The sequence below is a fragment of the Mesocricetus auratus genome, unplaced genomic scaffold, assembly GCF_017639785.1.
Source record: "Mesocricetus auratus isolate SY011 unplaced genomic scaffold, BCM_Maur_2.0 Super-Scaffold_6730, whole genome shotgun sequence".
NCBI lineage: Eukaryota > Metazoa > Chordata > Mammalia > Rodentia > Cricetidae > Mesocricetus > Mesocricetus auratus.
The window spans coordinates 78,164,634-78,183,491 of record NW_024429184.1 but is presented as its reverse complement, the minus strand read 5'-3'; the positions used below and the strand labels follow the sequence as shown (position 1 = coordinate 78,183,491).

The following is an 18,858-nucleotide window of genomic DNA, read 5'->3' as shown; positions in this document are numbered from 1 at the left end:
AACTTGCATACAGGCTAATCTGATGAAGGAATGACTCCAGCTTGCGTCAAGTTGACAAAAACAAGCAAGACATGCAACCACGCTGGGCTGGAGACTCAACAGAGCTCCATGTACGCTATGCAAGCATACATGGAGTCAACTACAGTCCAGGATCTTTATTTTTAAATTTTTATACTGGTCTTTGATCCTTTGGATTATCCTAATAGAGGGCATGAAATATGAATTTACCACCATATTATTCCTCTTTCTACAACTGGCTTAAAGGTCTAATTTTTTTCATAAACGAAACATATTGACATTTGGAGACAGGCCAGTGTGAGTTGCTGAGGAACAGGGAGGCAAAGTTCCAGAGAAGGAAGGAAGCAGAGAAATAGGAACTACAAAGCTAGTCTGTGAGAACTGTCCACTGATGTAGCTGGTGAGAACTGTCATGAAGGTCATCTTAAGGGATTGCTGAAGGACTTCCTTTTTTAATGTGTAAGAGTATTTTACCTGCATGTATGTCTGTGTGCCATGTGTGCCTGATGCCTACAGACGCCAGAAGATGTCAGATCCAATGGTCTTGAGCCACCATATGGATGCTGAGAATCAAACCCAAGTCCTCGGCAAGAGCAATAAAGGGCCGAAACTGTGGAGTCATCTCTCCAGTCCCTCACCGAGTTTTGAGATTCTTAACTGCCAGGTGCACAAATAACAGGTAACACAAAATGCTTTTTCATATGAAAACTGTACTTAGGCCAAAAAAATTTTAATACATGACCAAAAACTGTTATTTTATGATGAAGGCTATTATTATCTCCTCTAAGAATAGTCATTGACTTCTTGGGAGAAGGACGTCTACTGGGCTCTAGTCACAGTTCCATCATGTCTACTTTCCTTGTGAGTTCAGCTTCAATAGCATCCTGGAGAAAGGAAATAAACCATAAATGAAGACATGAGAGAGATGTCATCAACTTCTGATATCTAAAATAAGGTAGAAAAGGAAAACATTAAAACAAACTTTATTTGGGACCAAAGTGAGGAACTTCTGTATGCTAGTCAAGTCCTCCACTACCATTGTGTGTTGTGTGCATGGTTTACTAGTCAGGCCTTCTACAGTTGACCTACCTTGCCAGCCCTTGAGCGTGCATGTGTTAATGTGTAGTTTTCAGAGTCTTGCTGTGGAACTTTAGCTAGTGTCAAACTTGAAGTAATCCTCCTGCCTTGGCCTTCTGAGTATTAAAATTTTTAAACATGCCATTAAGAATGTCAAATGTGCCTTTAATATTCACTTGCTTTTATATCAACCCACCCTCTCCCCTCCAGCTGCCTGCCCCAGACCCCCACACACACAAGTGCTTGACCTCCTAAATGACTAACAAACACCAGAAGGGAAGATGCCTTTAAAAAGATGTGGTGGCACATGGTAGATTTTTTTTTTTTTTTTTTTTTGGTTTTACGAGTCAGGGTTTCTCTGTATTATTTTTGGAGGCTGTAGGTCCAGCCTGGCCTCAAACTCACAGAGATCTGCCTGCCTCTGCCTCCTGCTGGGAGTAAAGGTGTGCGCCACCACCGCCCAGCCCACATGGTAGATTTTTTTAAGTCTGTGCTCCACAATGTTGCACACACAATCTCACAATCTCGCTTTCTTCTCATTGCTTTCTGACTTCATTCTTCATCACTTCTCACCTAAATAAACCAACTGCTCCCTGTGACTTTCTTCTCCCATTCAGCCTGCCTCATACGCTGATTACAGAACTATCTTCCCAAAGCACTGGCCTCATCAAAAAGCACAGCTTTCGTTACTTTTTTGACTTAAAAAAAGGCAGAAAAATAAATAAATAAATAAATAAATAAATAAATAAATAAATAAATAAATAAAAACAAGGAGCTCAGCAATTGTCACCAGTCTTCTTGTGGTAATATTTTGTTTGTGTTCTGACACATAAAGCTTGCCTGGCGATCAGAGGGCAGAGCTATCCACTAGTTAGCCACAGAGGCTGGACAGTGGTAGCCCACAGCTTTAGTTCCAGCACTCAGGAGGTGGGGACAGGAAGTGGTAAGGTGGAGCAGACAGGATCTGAGCTTTTCAGACTGAGGAACCAGAGAGGAAGGAAACAACAGGCGGCTGCTCCCAGTTCTCTGATCTTTCAGGGTTTCCCCCAATATCTGACTCCTGGTTTTTAGTGTTAAGATTAACTAGAATTAACGCTTCAGGTCTCTGGCAGCTTCTAAGATCAACTCTGTATGTAAGGCACTTTACAATTTCTACCACAAACCCTGTCTTGGGCTGCATACTCGCAAGCAGCTGGACCTCATAGCTCGACACAGCTTAGAAATCTTATTATCTCAACTAAATAACTACTAATTAAAAAGGGAAAATGAAGGAAGAAAGATGGGAACTACTTACTAATTCTCTCTTTGCCTCTTCAATTTTCACTTGAGCAAGAGAGGGATTCTTAAAAAGAAAAACAAAGCAGGAAAAGTGTCATGGTTAAATGAAGAGCTTCACACAGGCTCTGTTTGAATGCTGTTGGTACTGTTTTGGGAAGCTCAGAACCTTCAGGAGGAAGAGGTCACTGTGGGTGAGGGTTTTGAGGTTATAGCCTTGTTTGAGCTTGGGTTTCTATTGCTGTGATGAAACACCAGGACCAAAAAGCATCTTGGGGAGGAAAGGGTTTACTTGGCTTATGCTTCCATATTGCTGTTCATCACTGGAGGAAGTCAGGACAGGCACTTAAACAGGGCAGGAGCCTGGAGGCAGGAGCAGAAGCAGAGGCCATGAACAGGTGCTGCTTACTGGCTTGCTTTCCATGACTTGCTCAGCCTGCTTTCTTTTTTCTTTCTTTCTTTTTTTTTTTTTTTTCTTTTCTTTCTTTGGTTTTTCGAGACAGGGTTTCTCCACGTAACAGTCTTGACTGTCCTGAAACTTGCTTTGTACACCAGGCTGGCCTTAAATTCACAGTGATTTCCCCCTACCCCTCCCTCCCAAGTGCTGCGATTAAAGGTAGGTCTCACCTCTACTCAGCTCAGCCTGAATTATTATAGAACCCATGACCACCTGCCTAGGGCTGTCCCACCCACAATCACTAATTAAGAAAATGCCTTCAGCCGTATCTTATATGAAGGCATTTTCTCAGCTGAGGTTCCCTTCGTCCAGACTACGCTAGCTTGTGAAGTTGACACGAAACTAGCCAGGACAAGCCTGGTTCTTGGTTTCTGGATTGCTGTACTGACCTGTCCACCTGCCTTTCCAACCACTATGGGTGATACTATGAAAATGTGAGATGACTGAATCTTTGCTCACTTAAGTTGTTTCTGTGAGGTAACATAGTGATACACAGCATCATAGTTTGGTCATAGTGATACAAACAAACACAGAAAACACTTCACTCAGAAGAAAGCTACTCCACAATACAATCCCTTCAATAGGCAAGGAAAATCTGAGGGAGGGAGCACCCAGCCCACATACCATACTGAAATTTACCAATAGCCATTTGGGGAGGGGGTATTAAGACAGGATCTTGGTGGGAAAGATGGCTCACTAAGCAATGGCCGTTTCTGCCAAACCTGGTGACTTGAGTGGAACCCTTAGTTTAAGAGAACCAACTCTGGCTTCTATGTGCACTGTGGCACTTGCATCCTAAACAAATAAATAAATAGATGCAACAAGACAGAGCCCAAACTGGCCTTGAATTCAAGATCCTCAACCTCCCAAGTGCTGTGATTAGAGATGTGGACCACTGTAACCTAAGCTGTTAGAACTCATAGTGATCCTTCTGCCTCAGCCTCCCAAGTGTTCAGATTAAAAGTGTGAGTCACAACTCTCAGTTCTGCCACTGATTTTAAATCATTGAAACACAAACCCACTATGCTCTGACCACTTAGTGTCTTTAGAGGAAGGTTAGAAAACCCGTAATAACAGTTACCGGCATTAAATCTAAATAGGACTCCAGTTTTTTCTTCAGGGGTATAGTCTGTTGTTTTAGTTCCGAGAGTTTCTGGAAATGAATAGAGAGTTATACAGCAACAGAAATATCCACAAAACAACTAAACAGTGCTCATTTCTAAAACAAAATGCAATAAAGCATTACTATTTAGTATTCATTCATGGCTTCATGAAGGTTGGCAAGCAATCTACCACTGAGCTACATTGTCCAATCCACAGAAATATTAAATAAAGAAGCAAAGAACTTCAAATAGATCACCTTATTTCTAACAGAAACAATACTTTCCCAAAATGTTTAAAAGTAAATTATATTCCTACTGACTTAGTATGGGACTCTAGAGGCTAGCAATATGATTCAGGGGTAAAGACACTTGCAGTCAAGCCTGGTGAACTAAGGTTTTTCTATTTTTGTTTTAATTGTATTTTATTTTACGGTATAAGGTTTTTGTTTGTTTTATACCTTTTTCTATGTGCCTTTTGAAGTCAGAATAAGGCACTGAATCCCCTGGAACTGGGTCACTGATGGTTTTGAGTCACTGTTTGGGCGCTGGGAGACAAACTGGGTCCTCAGCAAGAGCACAAGTGTCTTAACCACTGAGCCTTCCCTCCAGTCCATTTTGTTTTTCACATTAATTTTATGTGTAGGAGTGTTATGCCTGCATATATGACTGTGAGCCATATGTATGTCTGGTGCTGATAGAGGAAGGTGTTAGGTCCCTGCAACTGGAGCTACAGACAGTTATGAGCCACCACGTGGATGCTGGAATTGAATCTGAGCTCTCTAAAGAGTAGCCAGTGCTCTTAGCCACTGAGTATCTCTCCAGCCCCTGATGAACCAAGTTGGATCCCGGGACCAAGGTGAGGACCAAGCTCCTCCAAGTTGCTTGCAGGATATGGAGGCTAAAGGTTGATGTTGGGTGTCTTCCTCAGTCATTACACACGATTTTGAGACAGTGTCCTTCACAAAATGTGGAGCTCCCTGATAGGCTGGACTACTTGGTCCAGGAGTAATCAAGCTCATTATGTTACCTGTGAACCCTTACCTACACTCACAAGTGATGAGAGGATGGGTGCCAAGTATAAGGGTTTCAATGCCTGACTTGAACCTGGAACTGCTGTTCAGTAGTTATGTAAACTTGGGCAAGTTACGGATCTCTAGTTCGCTCATCTACAAAAAGGGACTGATAACATAGGTATTGCCAGTCATTACCCTCTAACTCCCCAGTGCTGGCTTTAGAGACATGTGCAGCCACACCCAGATTTTACATGGGTGCTGGGGATCCAAACTCAAGTAAGCACTTTCCCAGCCACTGAGCCATCTCCCTCACGCTGGGACCTGCATTTTCTGCTATGCACCTGAGAACACGGTACAGGGCCTTTAGCAGATGTGGCCTTTGGATCTTAGACTTTTTAGCCTTCAGAATCATGAACAAAATAAACTTCTATTCTGACTGTTCCTAAGTGATCCAGTCTGTGGTATTCTGTGACAGCAGCAAAGGACAGACTAAGACAGGTAGCTTACCTCTGAAAGTGCCACTAGTGACCGATGGGACAGAGATGCATCCATGCCTCTAGCAGAAAGCTGTTCCTACAATATGAGGAAAGAGTTTGGTTGAAAAGTTAATTTGAATGTAACCATCTGGCTAGAGAGATGGCTCAGAGGTTAAGAGCACTGGCTGTTCTTCCAGAGGTCCTGAATCAATTCCCAGCAACCACATGGTGGCTCACAACCATCTGTAATGAGATCTGGTGCCCAGTTCTAGTGTGCAGGCATACATGCAGGTAGGGCACTGTATACACAATAAATAAATTTTTTAAAAAAGAGAAACTATCATGAAAATGTTTCAACACACAATAAAGAACGCTACAGATCACAAGTCAGAAAGCACACATGCGTCTAAGCTAGTTTATGTTCCTTGAGGATCCTTCCTCCACTCAGATGTGGTGAGAAGACAGGTGCTCAGTAGTTACATAACCCTGGCCAAGTCACAGCTCTTCCCTGTTCTTCCAGCTTCTGCAGAAAGGACTGGCACTGCTTCCTACTGTGAGAACAAATGTCTGAAAGGCTAGCTAGAAACAGTTCTTCATACACACCTCTGCAGCTTTGATTCCAAACCTGAACTCCGCTGCCTTTGCTTTCAGGAAGTCCATGTTCTGAAGACGACTGTCAGCTTTGGCCCTTTCCGCAGACAGATGCAGCTCTGCCTTCTTGAGATCTCTTCCAAAAGTAAAATTAAAGCTTTGTTTTTCTCCCAGGAAAGGATTGTTTAAAAAACAAGAAAACCAACTCCCTCTTTAGGAATTTAACTCTGGCTTAGCCAACATAGATAACCTACTTGCCAGCTATTCCACCACAAGTTTTCCATCCCAGACTGCAATGCAGGCTTTAGAGCATTTGCCCCTCCATGTTGCCAATGTAGGACTTTTCTCAAGGAATATAAAAACATTAACATTAACCTATAGCAATTATTCTTGGACAAAATAAGCCTGCTATTCAAAAAAAGTGGTTTAATATATCCTAAGCCAATTTGAAATACAGGATCCCAAAGACCTCTCTATTATATGTGACATGACACAGTGCCTAACACATACGTTTTCTTTATTTATTGAAGTTATTTGTATGTTACCAAATTACCCTGCTTTTACATAAATGCTAACCACCAGCTCTAACATCTAATGCAATCAGAATCTAAAGACTCACAGCATCAAAGAGGGACATTAGAGCCACAGGAAAAAAAGCATACCAAAATATGTGACTTTAATTTATGAGATAGTTTGGGAGTTTATAAATTTGAAAATTAGCTCTTTGCCTCCTCCTCTCTTTTCCACTGCCCCCCCCCTTCCCCCTGTTCCCCTGGGGCAGACAGGACTTTTCCCCGTCTTCCTCTTCTGTCCTCTCTGTCTCTTTACTTCTTTTCTCTTTCCTTCCCCCTCTTCCCTTTCTAATAAAACTTCTCACTGAAGTTCTGTCTGCCTGGCATGTTTGTCCCTCTACCTCCGTCACCCTCGCCTGCCATGGAATCTGCCAAGGTTCCCTGCTTTATCATAACACCTGCATGGTCTCCCTATATAGCCCTGGCTGGCCTTGAATTTGCCATGGAGACCAGGCTGACCCTGGACTCATAGAAATGTGCCTGCCAGTCTGGCATTAAATGAGTGTATTACCACCTTAGGCAAAACCCTGTATTTGATTCCTAGCACTGAAGAGGGATTCAGAAGACATAAAAATCTAATGAAAAACAGAAAATATGGCTACACCTTGGAATCACTGAGACATTTGTTCAAAGAAATGATGCTTGGGACTGGAGAGGTGGCTCAGAGGTTAAGGGCACTGGCTGCTCTTCCAGAGGTTCTGAGTTCAATTCCCAGCAACCACACGGTGGCTCACAACCATCTGTCATGAAATCTGGTGCCCTCTTCTGGCAGGCAGAAATATATGCAGACAGAACACTATGCATAGTAAATAAACCTTTAAGAAAATAAAAATAATTGAAAATTATAAAACTACACATTTTTAATAAAGCAAAATATGAAAATCTGCACCTAAGCCCCTCCTGAGCTGCTCAAGCAGCCTTAGACTTATGTGGCTCCTGCCTCAGCCTTCCAGTAGCTAGGGTTACAGTCCTGTGCCATTGTGCCCAGCTTGACAATGTCCTACTAGTGTCTTTATAATTCAAAATGTCAACATTTCTACTCACTCTCGTAGACATTTTTCTAACACTAATGTTGCAGTCAGATTTTTTTCAAGTTTTTCCAACTCCAGCTTGATTTCTTCACTCTTGGATTTGGTACGAAAAAGGTCAGAAGTCAAATCATTCACTGCAGGGATAAAACTGAAAGAGGGGCTTGGTTACACAGCTGAGGATAAGCGCTGCTAAGATGGTCTTCTCTCCAGAGTCTATGTCATCACACTGCTCCATCCACTTACACAACTGCCACATGCTGGTCCCTTTGCCTAAAGTGCCCTTCAGCAGTTCAAAGTCCCATTTTCCCTACAGAACTCAGGCTGAGTGTGGTAGTGCACACCTTTTGTTCCCAGGACTGAGGGCAAAGGCAGGCAGATCTCTGAGAGTTCAAGGACACCCTGGTCCAGAGTGAGCAGTGAATTCCAGGCTAACCAGGGATACATAATGAGACCCTATTTTAACAAAATAAAAACAAAACAAACAAACAAAAACCCTAAGGGAAAAAACAACAACAAAACACCTCTTGGGTAAGATTTAGCCATCCTGAATTCACTACCTTTTGTCTGTGCTTGCCAGGGATAGCATCTTTAGTCTTAGAGTGCAGATGTTATGGGATGGTAGAATGCTCTCTACTGTCCTCCTCTCTCATTTGACTAAGAAACTGTCTTTGAAGGTCATGTCTAGCTCACTATTCACCTCTGCTTTCCTAGTGTTACATCTGTACAATTGTACTTGGTATCGGAGGAAATGATTGGTCTGCACCGCTGTTGCCATGTAGTCTAATGTTGTTACACTTACAACACTACTCTTCAAGCATTACATAAATCCCAAACCTTTACACTGGCAGTTTTTTCTCATCATGGTAAGTTGCAGTAGTAGTACCAGCTAACAAATGACCACCAACAGTAGTCATATGACCTTTGGAGTCAGATTTGCTTAGAATCCTGACTCTTCAGTTTCCTGAGGACTGGTGGAAGATTACATTATTATATAGATTAAATGTCTATTTCAAACAATGAGGGTCCTTAGCAAGATGGTGATGATGCAGGCCTTTAATCCCAGCACTCAGGAGGCAGAGGCAGGCAGATCTCTGTGAGTTTAAGGCCGAGAGCTCCATCTACAGGGTGAGTTCCAGGACAGCCAGGGCTACAGTGAAATCCTGTCTCAAAAGGAAAAAAAAAGGTCCTTAACTTATTCAATGTGTATATGACCAAATTTGCCATGCTCAACCAGATCATTTAACCTACTACTTTACTGTTCCTCTGTCTGTTCGGTGGTGGAGGGGTCTCATATAGCAAAAGCTGACCTCAAACTCCCTAAGTAGCTAACGATGACCTTGACTTTCTGATCTTCTTGCTGCCACCTCCTGGGTGCTGTACTTATTATAGGTGTGTGCACACATACCTAGTCGCCAACAATTCTAATGTGCTTTCCAGTGCTGTGGTGAGCACCACCACCACAAGCAACATAGAAAAGGGTTTATTTTAGCTTACACTTACACTTACAGGTACAGCACAATACTCAGACAGGTCTCAGGGCAGGAACTCAAACAAAAACAATGGAGCCTTTTTTTTTTTTTTTTTTGGTTTTTCGAGACAGGCTTTCTCTGTATTGTTTTGGAGGCTGTCCTGGAACTCGCTTTGTAGATCAGGCTGGCTTCGAACTCACAGCGATCCACCTGCCTCTGCCTCCTGAGTGCTGGGATTAAAGGTGTGTACCACCAACGCCCAGCCAATGGAGCCTTCTTATACAGCCCAGCGCCACCCACCCATGGTACTGCTGAGCTAACAAGAACTCAGCAGACACACACACACACACACACACACACACACACACACACCAACAACAAACCCACCCAACCAATCAACCAACCTACCAAACAAACAAAACAACCACCTCAGCACTTTTGCACGGATTGCTAATTTTCTATGCATAATTACTAAAAAATCTTAGATGGGGTTTTACAGCACATTCTGTGGGGGCACAGACTAAAACCATTAGAATAATTACCTTGCTAGTGAAGTGTCCTTTGTTTCCAGGGCAATTGCACTGTCCACCAACGCATTCAGAAACCTGGAGCCAGTATTAGACAGGTTGGCAGGGGAAAAATTCACACTCTCCATGAGAAAGTCTTGAAGATGTTTGGCTGAAATGATAAAAGAATGTCATGGTTGTCTCAGATGTTTTGTCCTTTTTGTTTTTTAAACTTTTATTATAGTTTTTTGTTTGTTTAAGATTTATTTGAGCTAGGCATGCATGGTGGTGAAAGCCTTTAATCCCAACACTCAAGAGGCAGGAACACCCAGAATCAACCAAAAAAACAACCCTGCCTCAAAAATAGTAGTAACTACTATTTTATTTGTAATTATGTGTTTGTGTGTCTGTGCACTTTGAGCACTGTGGGGACACCAGACCTTGAGCAGAGACCCACTTCCCCTTCGGCCTGGGAGTAGGCAGCTGTAAGACAATGTTTACTGAAAACATGTTTACTGAAAACAATTCAATACCATAAAGCTCTTGGAAGGGCTCCCTCACTGAAACACCATGACTTTGATCCCCCCTATGGCTAGATGCTTCTTCCTGCTCCCTGCTGTTTCTCCCAGATTCTGGTGCCGGAGATTTAACGACCAGCCAGGAGGGTGAGAAGTCTGGGAGAGCTGTGAGAGATGTGTGAGAGCTTGGTTGGAGAATAGTATGTAGATGGATGGCAGAAGTCCTTAAAAAGGGAAGCGTTTTTTTCTTGGGGGGTTCTCCTAAGCCGACTTGGGGAGCATAAAGTTTTCTTAACGCAACCGACTGGTCTCTGTGTCATCTATCCCGACCACCTCGCAACATTCTCGGATGCAGGCTGCTCAGCAGGTGCAACAGAGCACAGGTGCTCATGGAGGCCAGAGATATTGGGAGTTGTGAAGCATCCAATGAGGTGTTGGGAACCAACTTGTTCAATCCCCAGAACCCACATGGTGGAACACAGAACTGACTGATTCCCGTAAGTTGCCCTCTGACTTCCACAAGCTCATGTACCCACCCCTCAAAAGCAGTAAATAGGCCGGGCGGTGGTAGCACATGCCTTTAATCCCAGCACTCAGGAGGCAGAGGCAGGGGCATCTCTGTGAGTTCGAAACCAGCCTGATCTACAGAACGAGTTCCAGGATAGGCTCCAAAGCCACAGAGAAACCCTGTCTCAAAAAACCAAAACACAACACAACCCCCCACCAAAAAAAAAAAAAAAAACCCTTAAAAAGCAGTAAATAGAATTTAGAAAGAAAAATAAAACAAACAAACAAAAACAGGATCTCACTGTATAAACCTGGAATTCACTATGTAGACCATGTTGGTCTTGAACTCAGAGATCTACCTGCTTGTTCCTATCTCCTGAATGTTAGGACTAAAAATGCATGCCACTATATCCATAAGAGTAATTTAGTTAAATGGCAGTGGCCCATGCCTTTAATCCCAGCACTTGGCAGTCAGTGGTAGATGGGTCTCTGTGAGTTGGAGGCCAGCCTGATATACAAACCGAGTTCCAGGACAGTCAGGACTGTTACACAGAGAAACCCTGTCTCAAAAAACAAAACAACAACAAAAAAACTAAAAATAAATAGAATTATAAAAGAAAGTTTCTAGAAATGTACTTTAAAAAAAAACCCAACCATCCAATTTTAAAAGACCATATGTAGCCGGGTGTTGGTGGCTCACGGCTTTAATCCCAGCACTCGGAAGGCAGAGGCAGGCGGATCTCTGTGAGTTCGAGGCCAGCCTGATCTACAGAAGAGTTCCAGGACAGCCTCCAAAACAAAACAATACAGAGAAACCCTGTCTCCAAAAACAAAAAACAAAAAACAAAACAAAAAAAAAAAGACCATGTGTATGAGAATTCAAATAAAAGGAGTAAACAAGGGAGTTTATTTGTGGTGATGGAATTGCTCTGTTCACCATTGTGGAAGTATTCTACACCATTAAGATGGCACACAAAACACACTTGTGTTAATTTTAAAAGACTATTAGAAAAAGTATATATGCATTAGAATTAAATGTAATTGAACTATATCCACAATATCATAAAGAATCTGGAGAAATGTTCAGTTTTTTGTTGTTGTTGGTTTTTGTTTTGAGAAAGGGTCTCTCTATGTTGGAACTCTCTATCTAGGCCAGGCTGGGTTTGAACTCATAGAGATCCATCTGCCTCCACCTCCCAAGTTCTAAGATTGCTCAACTAGAGCACTTGCCCTTGCAGAGGACCCAGGACCAGTTCCCAGGACCCACATTGTGACTCACGATCACACTTAACTCCAGTTCCTGGGGACCAAACATCCACTTTAGACCTCTACAAACACCAGACATGCACAGGGTACACATAAATCCATGCAGACAAAACACTCATACACATAAAACAATCTAAAAAAAGTTTTTAAAATTGTGTATAACAAACACCCTCCACTTGGTTAAGAGTATGTCAAACAGATCTCAGTTCCTCTATTTGGTGTACTGTCATCCTCAAAAGTTGTTTTTGTTTGTTTTTTTCGTAATTTTGTTTAAGCAGAGTGAGCATAAAGTTATTAAGAAACAGTATGAAAGCCCCAGAGTGGGAGGAGTATCCCGGAAGGAAGGCATATCCCAGAAAGACTTTCTCATTCCCTGCTCTCCCTCTTCACATTTTTCACACTATAGGTATGACCAACAAAAAAGAGGGAAAAAACTTGTTTTAGAGTCTTGCTATGTGATCCAAGCTGACAGTGCAGTCATGACAACCCTCCTGCTTCTGCCTTCTGAATGCTGGGATCACAAGTTTGCATCATCATGCCTGGCTCAGTAGGAAATTTTAAAGCAGTTCCCTGATACACACAGCCCATGGTGGTTTATCCAGGTCTCACACTTCTTGTCTGCTACCTTTCTAATAAGCTTTTGTTTTGTTTTTTTGAGATGGGAACTTACTATGCAGCCCAGGCGGACCTTGAACTCACACATATCCTCCAGCCTCTGACTCTATAAAGAGCTGGGATTAAAGGCATTCCTCCATCAACCCCCACCCCAGCAAATTTAATTCTCTTTCAACACTCACTGTTTTAACCAGCAGAGAACCAATAAAACACTGTAGTGAAATTTCTAATTTGGATGTTACTATAATAGAGAAGTCAATTGTCTAAAATAATGACGATGATAATCAATACAAGTCCTCTACCTTAATCTTAGACACTGTAGTGTTGTAAAATTTAGTTACCTTGCTACCTCTTCCAACTCTAGACTTAACTCACCTTCTGATTCATATTCATTTGCTTTCTGTTTTAAGTCCTCTATTACCAGGTTGATGTCCCTGTCCCGAACCCTGTTGCGTTCTGAAAGGTGATATAAAATTTCTGTCGTCCGTGGGTTCGCCTCGTATTTTGGAACGGGATGGTCTCCAAATATTTTTTTCAACCACGCAGCAACCTAACCATTAAAAATGCAAGCCTTGTTATAAGGGCACAACAGAATCTGACAAAGAAGTGCTCCCTGGCACGCTAAACCTTTGCAGTGACTGTTCTGGGGTCCTACTTCACGGTCTGACTCGTCAACAAGTGAAAAAGTCGAAATTAGCAAAGAACATCATTCTTCCCCGACGCTGCAAACCAAACGCAGCACAGGCGAAAACAGCAACAACAACATAAAATTGCCTCACTTGGAAGATCTTAATAAGCGAATTTGAAAGCACGACAGACTGATGATCCGTGCACGGCCTGAAAGGCGAGGGGCCCCCACCACACCCGAACCCCTCGCAGTGCCAGGCGGGTCCCGGAGTAAACTGCAGCTCAGTGTTTACATTCTAGACTGAAGCAGCACAGGTTGGGCTGCAAGGCGGGTTTGCCCTCGGAATCCCACTCCAGCCTGAAGCCAGAGGCTCCATACAGCGCCTGGGTCACCGGGAAAGGGAGGGCATGACCTCCCCGGGGGCCTCCGGGCCCACAAGGGGTCGCGATGGCACCGTGGGGTTGGGACAAAAACATCAGTGGCGGCGAGCGCGGAGCCCGGCCGAGGCGCGGCCCCAGCAGGGTCAGGCGGGTTCCCGACCCGGCTACGGACGTCACCTGCAATTCTCTCTCCTCCGGCGCCGCCATGGCCGCCGCTCCCGCCACCTCACTCTCAAAACCTCGCGGGGAACGCCCAGGCTCCACCCCCCTCACCGTTGGGCCCGCCCCCGGTCTGGGAATTCTGGGAGATGTGGTTTTTACTGATTCCAAGCCCGTGAATCCAGGGACTAGGCTGACAAAAGGTTTCAGCAGGCTTTGCAGCAAACATCGCTGCCTCTGAGCCCACTGTGTTATAATCATAAAAATGAGAAGCGCTGCTAGAAGCAAGTTTTTTTCTTATATTTGTCTCTTGAATCAAATTGTCTTTAAAAAGTAACCTGTAACTTCCAGTTTTTAGTCAGCAGATAGTTTTGGTTCTGTACTGAAAGCATAAATCTAATAAATTATTTTTTGGACATGGTGGCACATGCCTGTAATAATCCCAGCATTAGGAAGGCTGAGGCAGAACGATTGCCAATAGTTCAAGGCCAGCCTCCATTACATAATGGTGATGTTAATTAAGTTCCATCTCAGCCTTAGTTATAGAGCGAGACTGTCTTAAACAGCAAACAGACATACTCAAAAGGCTCTCAAGGGTTGGTGGAGTGCTTTCCTGAAATTTAGAAAGGCCTGGGTTGGATCCCTAGCAGATCATATACTGTATGTGATGGTATACACTTGTAATTCCAGCACTTGGGAGGTGGAAGAGGGGTGATCAGAAACTCGAAGCCATCTTCAACTACATAGCAAGTTCAAGGCCAGCCCTTCAGTTATATGAAACCTGTCTTGGGGTTATGTTTGTTTGTTTGTTTGTTTTTCTGTGAAGAGACATCATGACCACCACAACTATTATAAAGAAAACATTTAACCGGGGCTGCCTTACAGTTTGAGAGGTTCAGTCCATTGTCATCACGGTGGGGAACACAGTGCTGGAGTCCAGAGTGCTACACCTTGAAGGCAACAGGGAGCCAGCTGACAGTCACCCTGATGGAAGCTTGAGCAAAAGAGACCTCAAAGCCCAACCCCACAGCGGCCCACTCTTTCAATAAGGCCACACCTCCTACTAGTGCCACTCCCTTTGGGGACCATTTTCTTTCTAATCGCCACAAAACCCTATCTCAAAAAAAATAACCAACTTTTTATTGTACCCCGCATAGGATCTACAGCAATCTTTTTTGTTTGTTTATTTTGTTTGTTTTTCCCAGACAGGGTTTCTCTGAGCCTCTCCTGTCACTCACTCTGTAGACCAGGCTGGCCTCACAGAGATCCATCTGTCTCTGCCTCCCGAGTGCTGGGATTAAAGACATGCGTCACCACTGCCCGGCTAGGATCTGCATCAATCTTAACATTAGTTTCTGATATCAAGGATCTAAATGTCCTTAAGATTTATTTATTTAAGGCTTTACTACATTTCAAGATTTGTTTGGTTGGGGGAGGTGGTAGTGGGGGGGGGTCAAAGCACAACTTTCAGGAGTAAATAGATTCTTTTTTTTTTTTTTTGGTTTTTCGAGACAGGGTTTCTCTGTGGCTTTGGAGGCTGTCCTGGAACTCACTTGGTAGTCCAGGCTGGTCTCGAACTCACAGAGATCCGCCTGCCTCTGCCTCCCGAGTGCTGGGAATAAAGGCGTGCGCCACCAACGCCCGGCTGAGCATTTATACTTAAGAAGTTTCCATTGGGGGTTGGAGAGATGGCTCAGTGGTTAAGATCACTGGCTGCTCTTCCACAGGTCCTGAGTTCAATTCCCATCGACCATATGGTGGCTCACAGCTATCTGTAATGAAATCTGGTGCCCTCTTCTGACCTGCAGACACACATGCAGGCAGAACACTATAAACATAATAAATAAATCTTAAAAAAAAAAAATAAGTGGGCCGGGTGTTGGTGGCGCACGCCTTTAATCCCAGCACTCGGGAGGCAGAGGCAGGTGGATCTCTGTGAGTTCAAGGCCAGCCTGGTCTACAGAGCAAGTTCCAGGACAGCCTCCAAAGCCACAGAGAAACCCTGTCTCGAAAAAAAAAAGTCTCTGTGTGGTTATTTGGAGGGCAACACAGAGAAATTCTGTCTATAGATTCTTTCCTTCTAACATGTGGGGTTCCTGGTGTCCAAACTGAAGATCAAACTTGGGATCAAGCCTTGAGAGCAAGCACCTTTACTTATTGGGCCATCTCCATAGCCCTTTTTATTTATTTCTTTTTGATTTGGGACCTTCTCTTGTAGCTCAAGCTGCCCTCGAAGCTGCCATGTATCAGAGAATGGCTTTGACCTCCTGCTATTTCTTCTATGTACATTTCTTCTGGTTTTCACTCTGCAGTCAAGGATGACCTTCTGCTTCTGACCCTTTACTTGCAACTGCCAAGTGTGGGGATCACAAGTGTCTGCACCATAGGTGACTGTTGTGTGTAGGATTTGTTTTCAAGACTGCTGGTGCTGGCATAAGGTAGTCTGGATGGCTGAGTTTTGATTGGCTTTCCTTTTGTTCAAAGCAGCTGGTATACAGCATGAAAGAGACCAACAGTTAGGGACTTAGGGAGTTAGCAGGCAGTTAGGGAGTCAATTGCTCTGTTTTCCACCACCATTGTTTGTTTAGAGGAAAATGTATGGTCAGAAGAGGTGTTTATAGTAAGAACTTTAAAAATCTCATTAGCCAGATGTGCTGGCTCCCACCTATAATCCCCGTGTTCAGAAGGCTGGAGGATTGCCATGAGTTTCAGGCTACAGGGTGAGACCTTATCTCAAAGGAATAAAGGAAGGAAGGAAGGAAGGAAGGAAGGAAGGAAGGAAGGAAGGAAGGATGAATTAGTACTAATAGGGATTTTAATTCTTATTGCATTTATTTGCTCTGTGTGTGTGTGTGTGTGTGTGTGTGTGTGTGTGTGTGTGTGTGTGTATAGCATATGTGAAGATCATGGAGCACCTTGAGAGAGTTAGCTTTCCCCTCATTATGTGGGTTTAAGAGAACAGCAGGTACCTTTCTACCTGCTGGATCACCTTGCTAGCCACTAATAATTTTAACAATGATTTTTGAGTCCATAACATTTATCCATGGGGGAAAAAAGACCCTTTTTATGTAGCTCACTACATCACTACAAATTTTTCTAAACATCCCTTGCCATTTCATCATTTTTTGTAAGTAAGCTTCCGGCCACCTTAAGTATCTTCATACTCACCCCTTATTCCCTGCAAAGGCTTGCATATTTATCTCTGGCTCCCTTTGAAAATGCAGCAGTTAGAATAAGGATTACTGACTATGCATTGGCAAGCCATGTCTCAGGAGATGGCATTTTAAACCCAGTTATTCATAGCATTGCCCAAATTAAAGCTTTGAACGTAAGCCATGTTCGTGTATTTTGAGTTAAAAGACACCTCTTTGAATGGTTACAAGTGAAGTCAGTGCTAAGTCTCCACTATCATACAATACCCAGCACCACACATATCACACAGAAATCTCAGAGTCCTAAGATTCTGTGGGGAAGGACTGGAAAGATGGCTCATGAGTTCATGAGTTCAGAACACTTGCTGCTCTTTCAGAGGACCTCAGTCTAGTTCTCCGTACCCATAAGAATTTGTTGTTGTTGTTTCTTTGGTTTTTCGAGAGAGGGTTTCTCGGTAGGTTTTGGAGACTGTTCTGGAACTCTATTTGAAGACTGGCCTCGAACTCAAAGAGAGATCCACCTGCCTCTGCCTCTGCCTCCAGAGTGTTGTAATTAAAGGCGTGCACCATCACCGCCTGGCTCATACAAGGTTTTTGTTTTTTTTTTGTTTTGTGTTTATGGAGGCTTTTTATTTATGTGTTTTACATCTCTAGAAAAAGAATCCCAGGATTTTCCCTCCCTTGTGTTTTTGTCTTGCTTCTCCATGGTCCATGATGCCAGCTGAAGCTGTCAGTACAATGAAGCCAAACTGACGGGATGGGAGCAGATTGCTCTGCCATTTTTCTAGGTCTCTGATCTGCACATCAAATCTAGGGCTGATCACGCCACACTTGCTCAACCTGCCTGTGAGGTTCATGACAATATTCCCAGTTCTGTGGTCATCGATGATGTCAAATTCACCAATGTAACCTTGCTTCATCATCACAGTTAGGAACCGAATGATAACTTTGGAGCAGGGCGTGACAAGGACCTGGCGTTTGCCTCTCTTCTAAGCATTGTTGATGCTCTTCAGAGCATCATCCAGGAATTCATGCGCACCATGGAAAGATGGCGGAAAAGCCATATGAGGTTTTTTTTTTTTAAAACACCTGTAACTCTAGTTCCAGGGGATCTTATTGTTTGAAATGGGTTTTCTCTTTTGACTCTTTCGGCTTTTAGAGGGGCGGGGGGACACCACCCAGCTCCCAAATAACTAACATGGAGGCTTATTCTTAGTTATGAATATCCAGCCGTAGCTTGGCTTGTTTCTAGACAGCTTTTCTTATCTTTACCTATCCTGTCTACCTTTTGCTTCTGGGCTTTTCCTGCTCTCTTATTTCTGCAACTCTTACTCTTACTCCATGGGTCGCCGTGTAGCTGGATGACTATGTGGCTGGCCCCTGACATCCTCTCGCCCTGGTTCTCTCCTTGCTCTTTTCTGCCTCTCTTTCTATTTATCCTCTCTGCCTGGCAGCCCTGCCAATCCTTGCTCCTGCCTCGCTATTGGCAGTTCAACTCTTTATTAGGACCACGAGGTATTTTAGAAAGGCACAGTAACATAGCTTCACAGAGTTAAACAAATGCAGCATAAACAAAAGTCACACCCTTGAAAATAATATTCCCCAATAGGATCTGATGCCTTTTCTGGCCTTTGAAGACACTTGCAAGCATGTAATACACACACTTAAACTCTCACACAAATATACATAAAATAAAAAAATTAAATCTTTAGTGGGTGTGGTGGCACATGCCTTTATTCCTCAAATTTGGGGGTCAGAGTCAGGTGGATCTCTGTGAGTTCAAGGATAGCCTGTTGTACATAGTGAGTTTCAGGACAGGCAGGTCTACACAGACCCTGTGTCAAATCAAACAAACAAAACCAAAACAACAACAAAAATAATAAATCTTTGAAAACCCTGTGAGTAAAATATGCTTCAACTTAATAGAGTAGGTATAGGGTGTGTGTGTGAGAGACAGAGAGAGAGCGACAGGGAGAGAGGAGAATGAGAGAGAGAATAAATTATACAAAAGAGAAAGTATAATAGAATTCCCCAGGGTAACAAAA

The 18,858-nt window shown here is 43.4% G+C and overlaps 1 protein-coding gene and 1 pseudogene across 3 annotated transcripts; both read right to left on the bottom strand.

The window, feature by feature from the left end:
* Positions 1–708: 708 nt before the first annotated feature.
* On the bottom strand, positions 709–13,771 carry Haus1 (HAUS augmin like complex subunit 1). 3 transcript variants are annotated; one of them, XM_005076470.4, is made up of 9 exons: positions 13,680–13,771; positions 12,870–13,044; positions 9,625–9,760; positions 7,627–7,761; positions 6,023–6,146; positions 5,451–5,516; positions 3,909–3,980; positions 2,390–2,437; positions 709–902 (listed from the first exon to the last, which is right to left on the bottom strand). In XM_005076470.4, the coding sequence occupies exons 1-9, from the start codon at positions 13,707–13,709 to the stop codon at positions 852–854; spliced, it is 837 nt and encodes a 278-aa protein (XP_005076527.1). In that variant the 5' UTR covers positions 13,710–13,771; the 3' UTR covers positions 709–851. The 3 variants fall into 3 exon arrangements, with proteins under 3 accessions (XP_005076527.1, XP_040597495.1, XP_040597496.1); XM_040741561.1 differs by lacking the exon at positions 2,390–2,437; XM_040741562.1 differs by lacking the exon at positions 7,627–7,761.
* Positions 13,772–17,430: 3,659 nt separating this feature from the next.
* LOC101834379 lies at positions 17,431–17,855 on the bottom strand (annotated as a pseudogene).
* Positions 17,856–18,858: the final 1,003 nt, after the last annotated feature.

Coding starts and splice junctions, on each gene's coding strand:
- Haus1 (XM_005076470.4), bottom strand. CDS start 13,709: ATGGCGGCGCCGGAGGAGAGAGAATTGCAG. Junction 7,762..9,624: donor AAGGACACTTCACTAGCAAG/GTAATTATTCTA, acceptor CCCCTCTTTCAG/TTTTATCCCTGCAGTGAATG. Junction 903..2,389: donor AAGAGGCAAAGAGAGAATTA/GTAAGTAGTTCC, acceptor TCCTTTCTCCAG/GATGCTATTGAAGCTGAACT.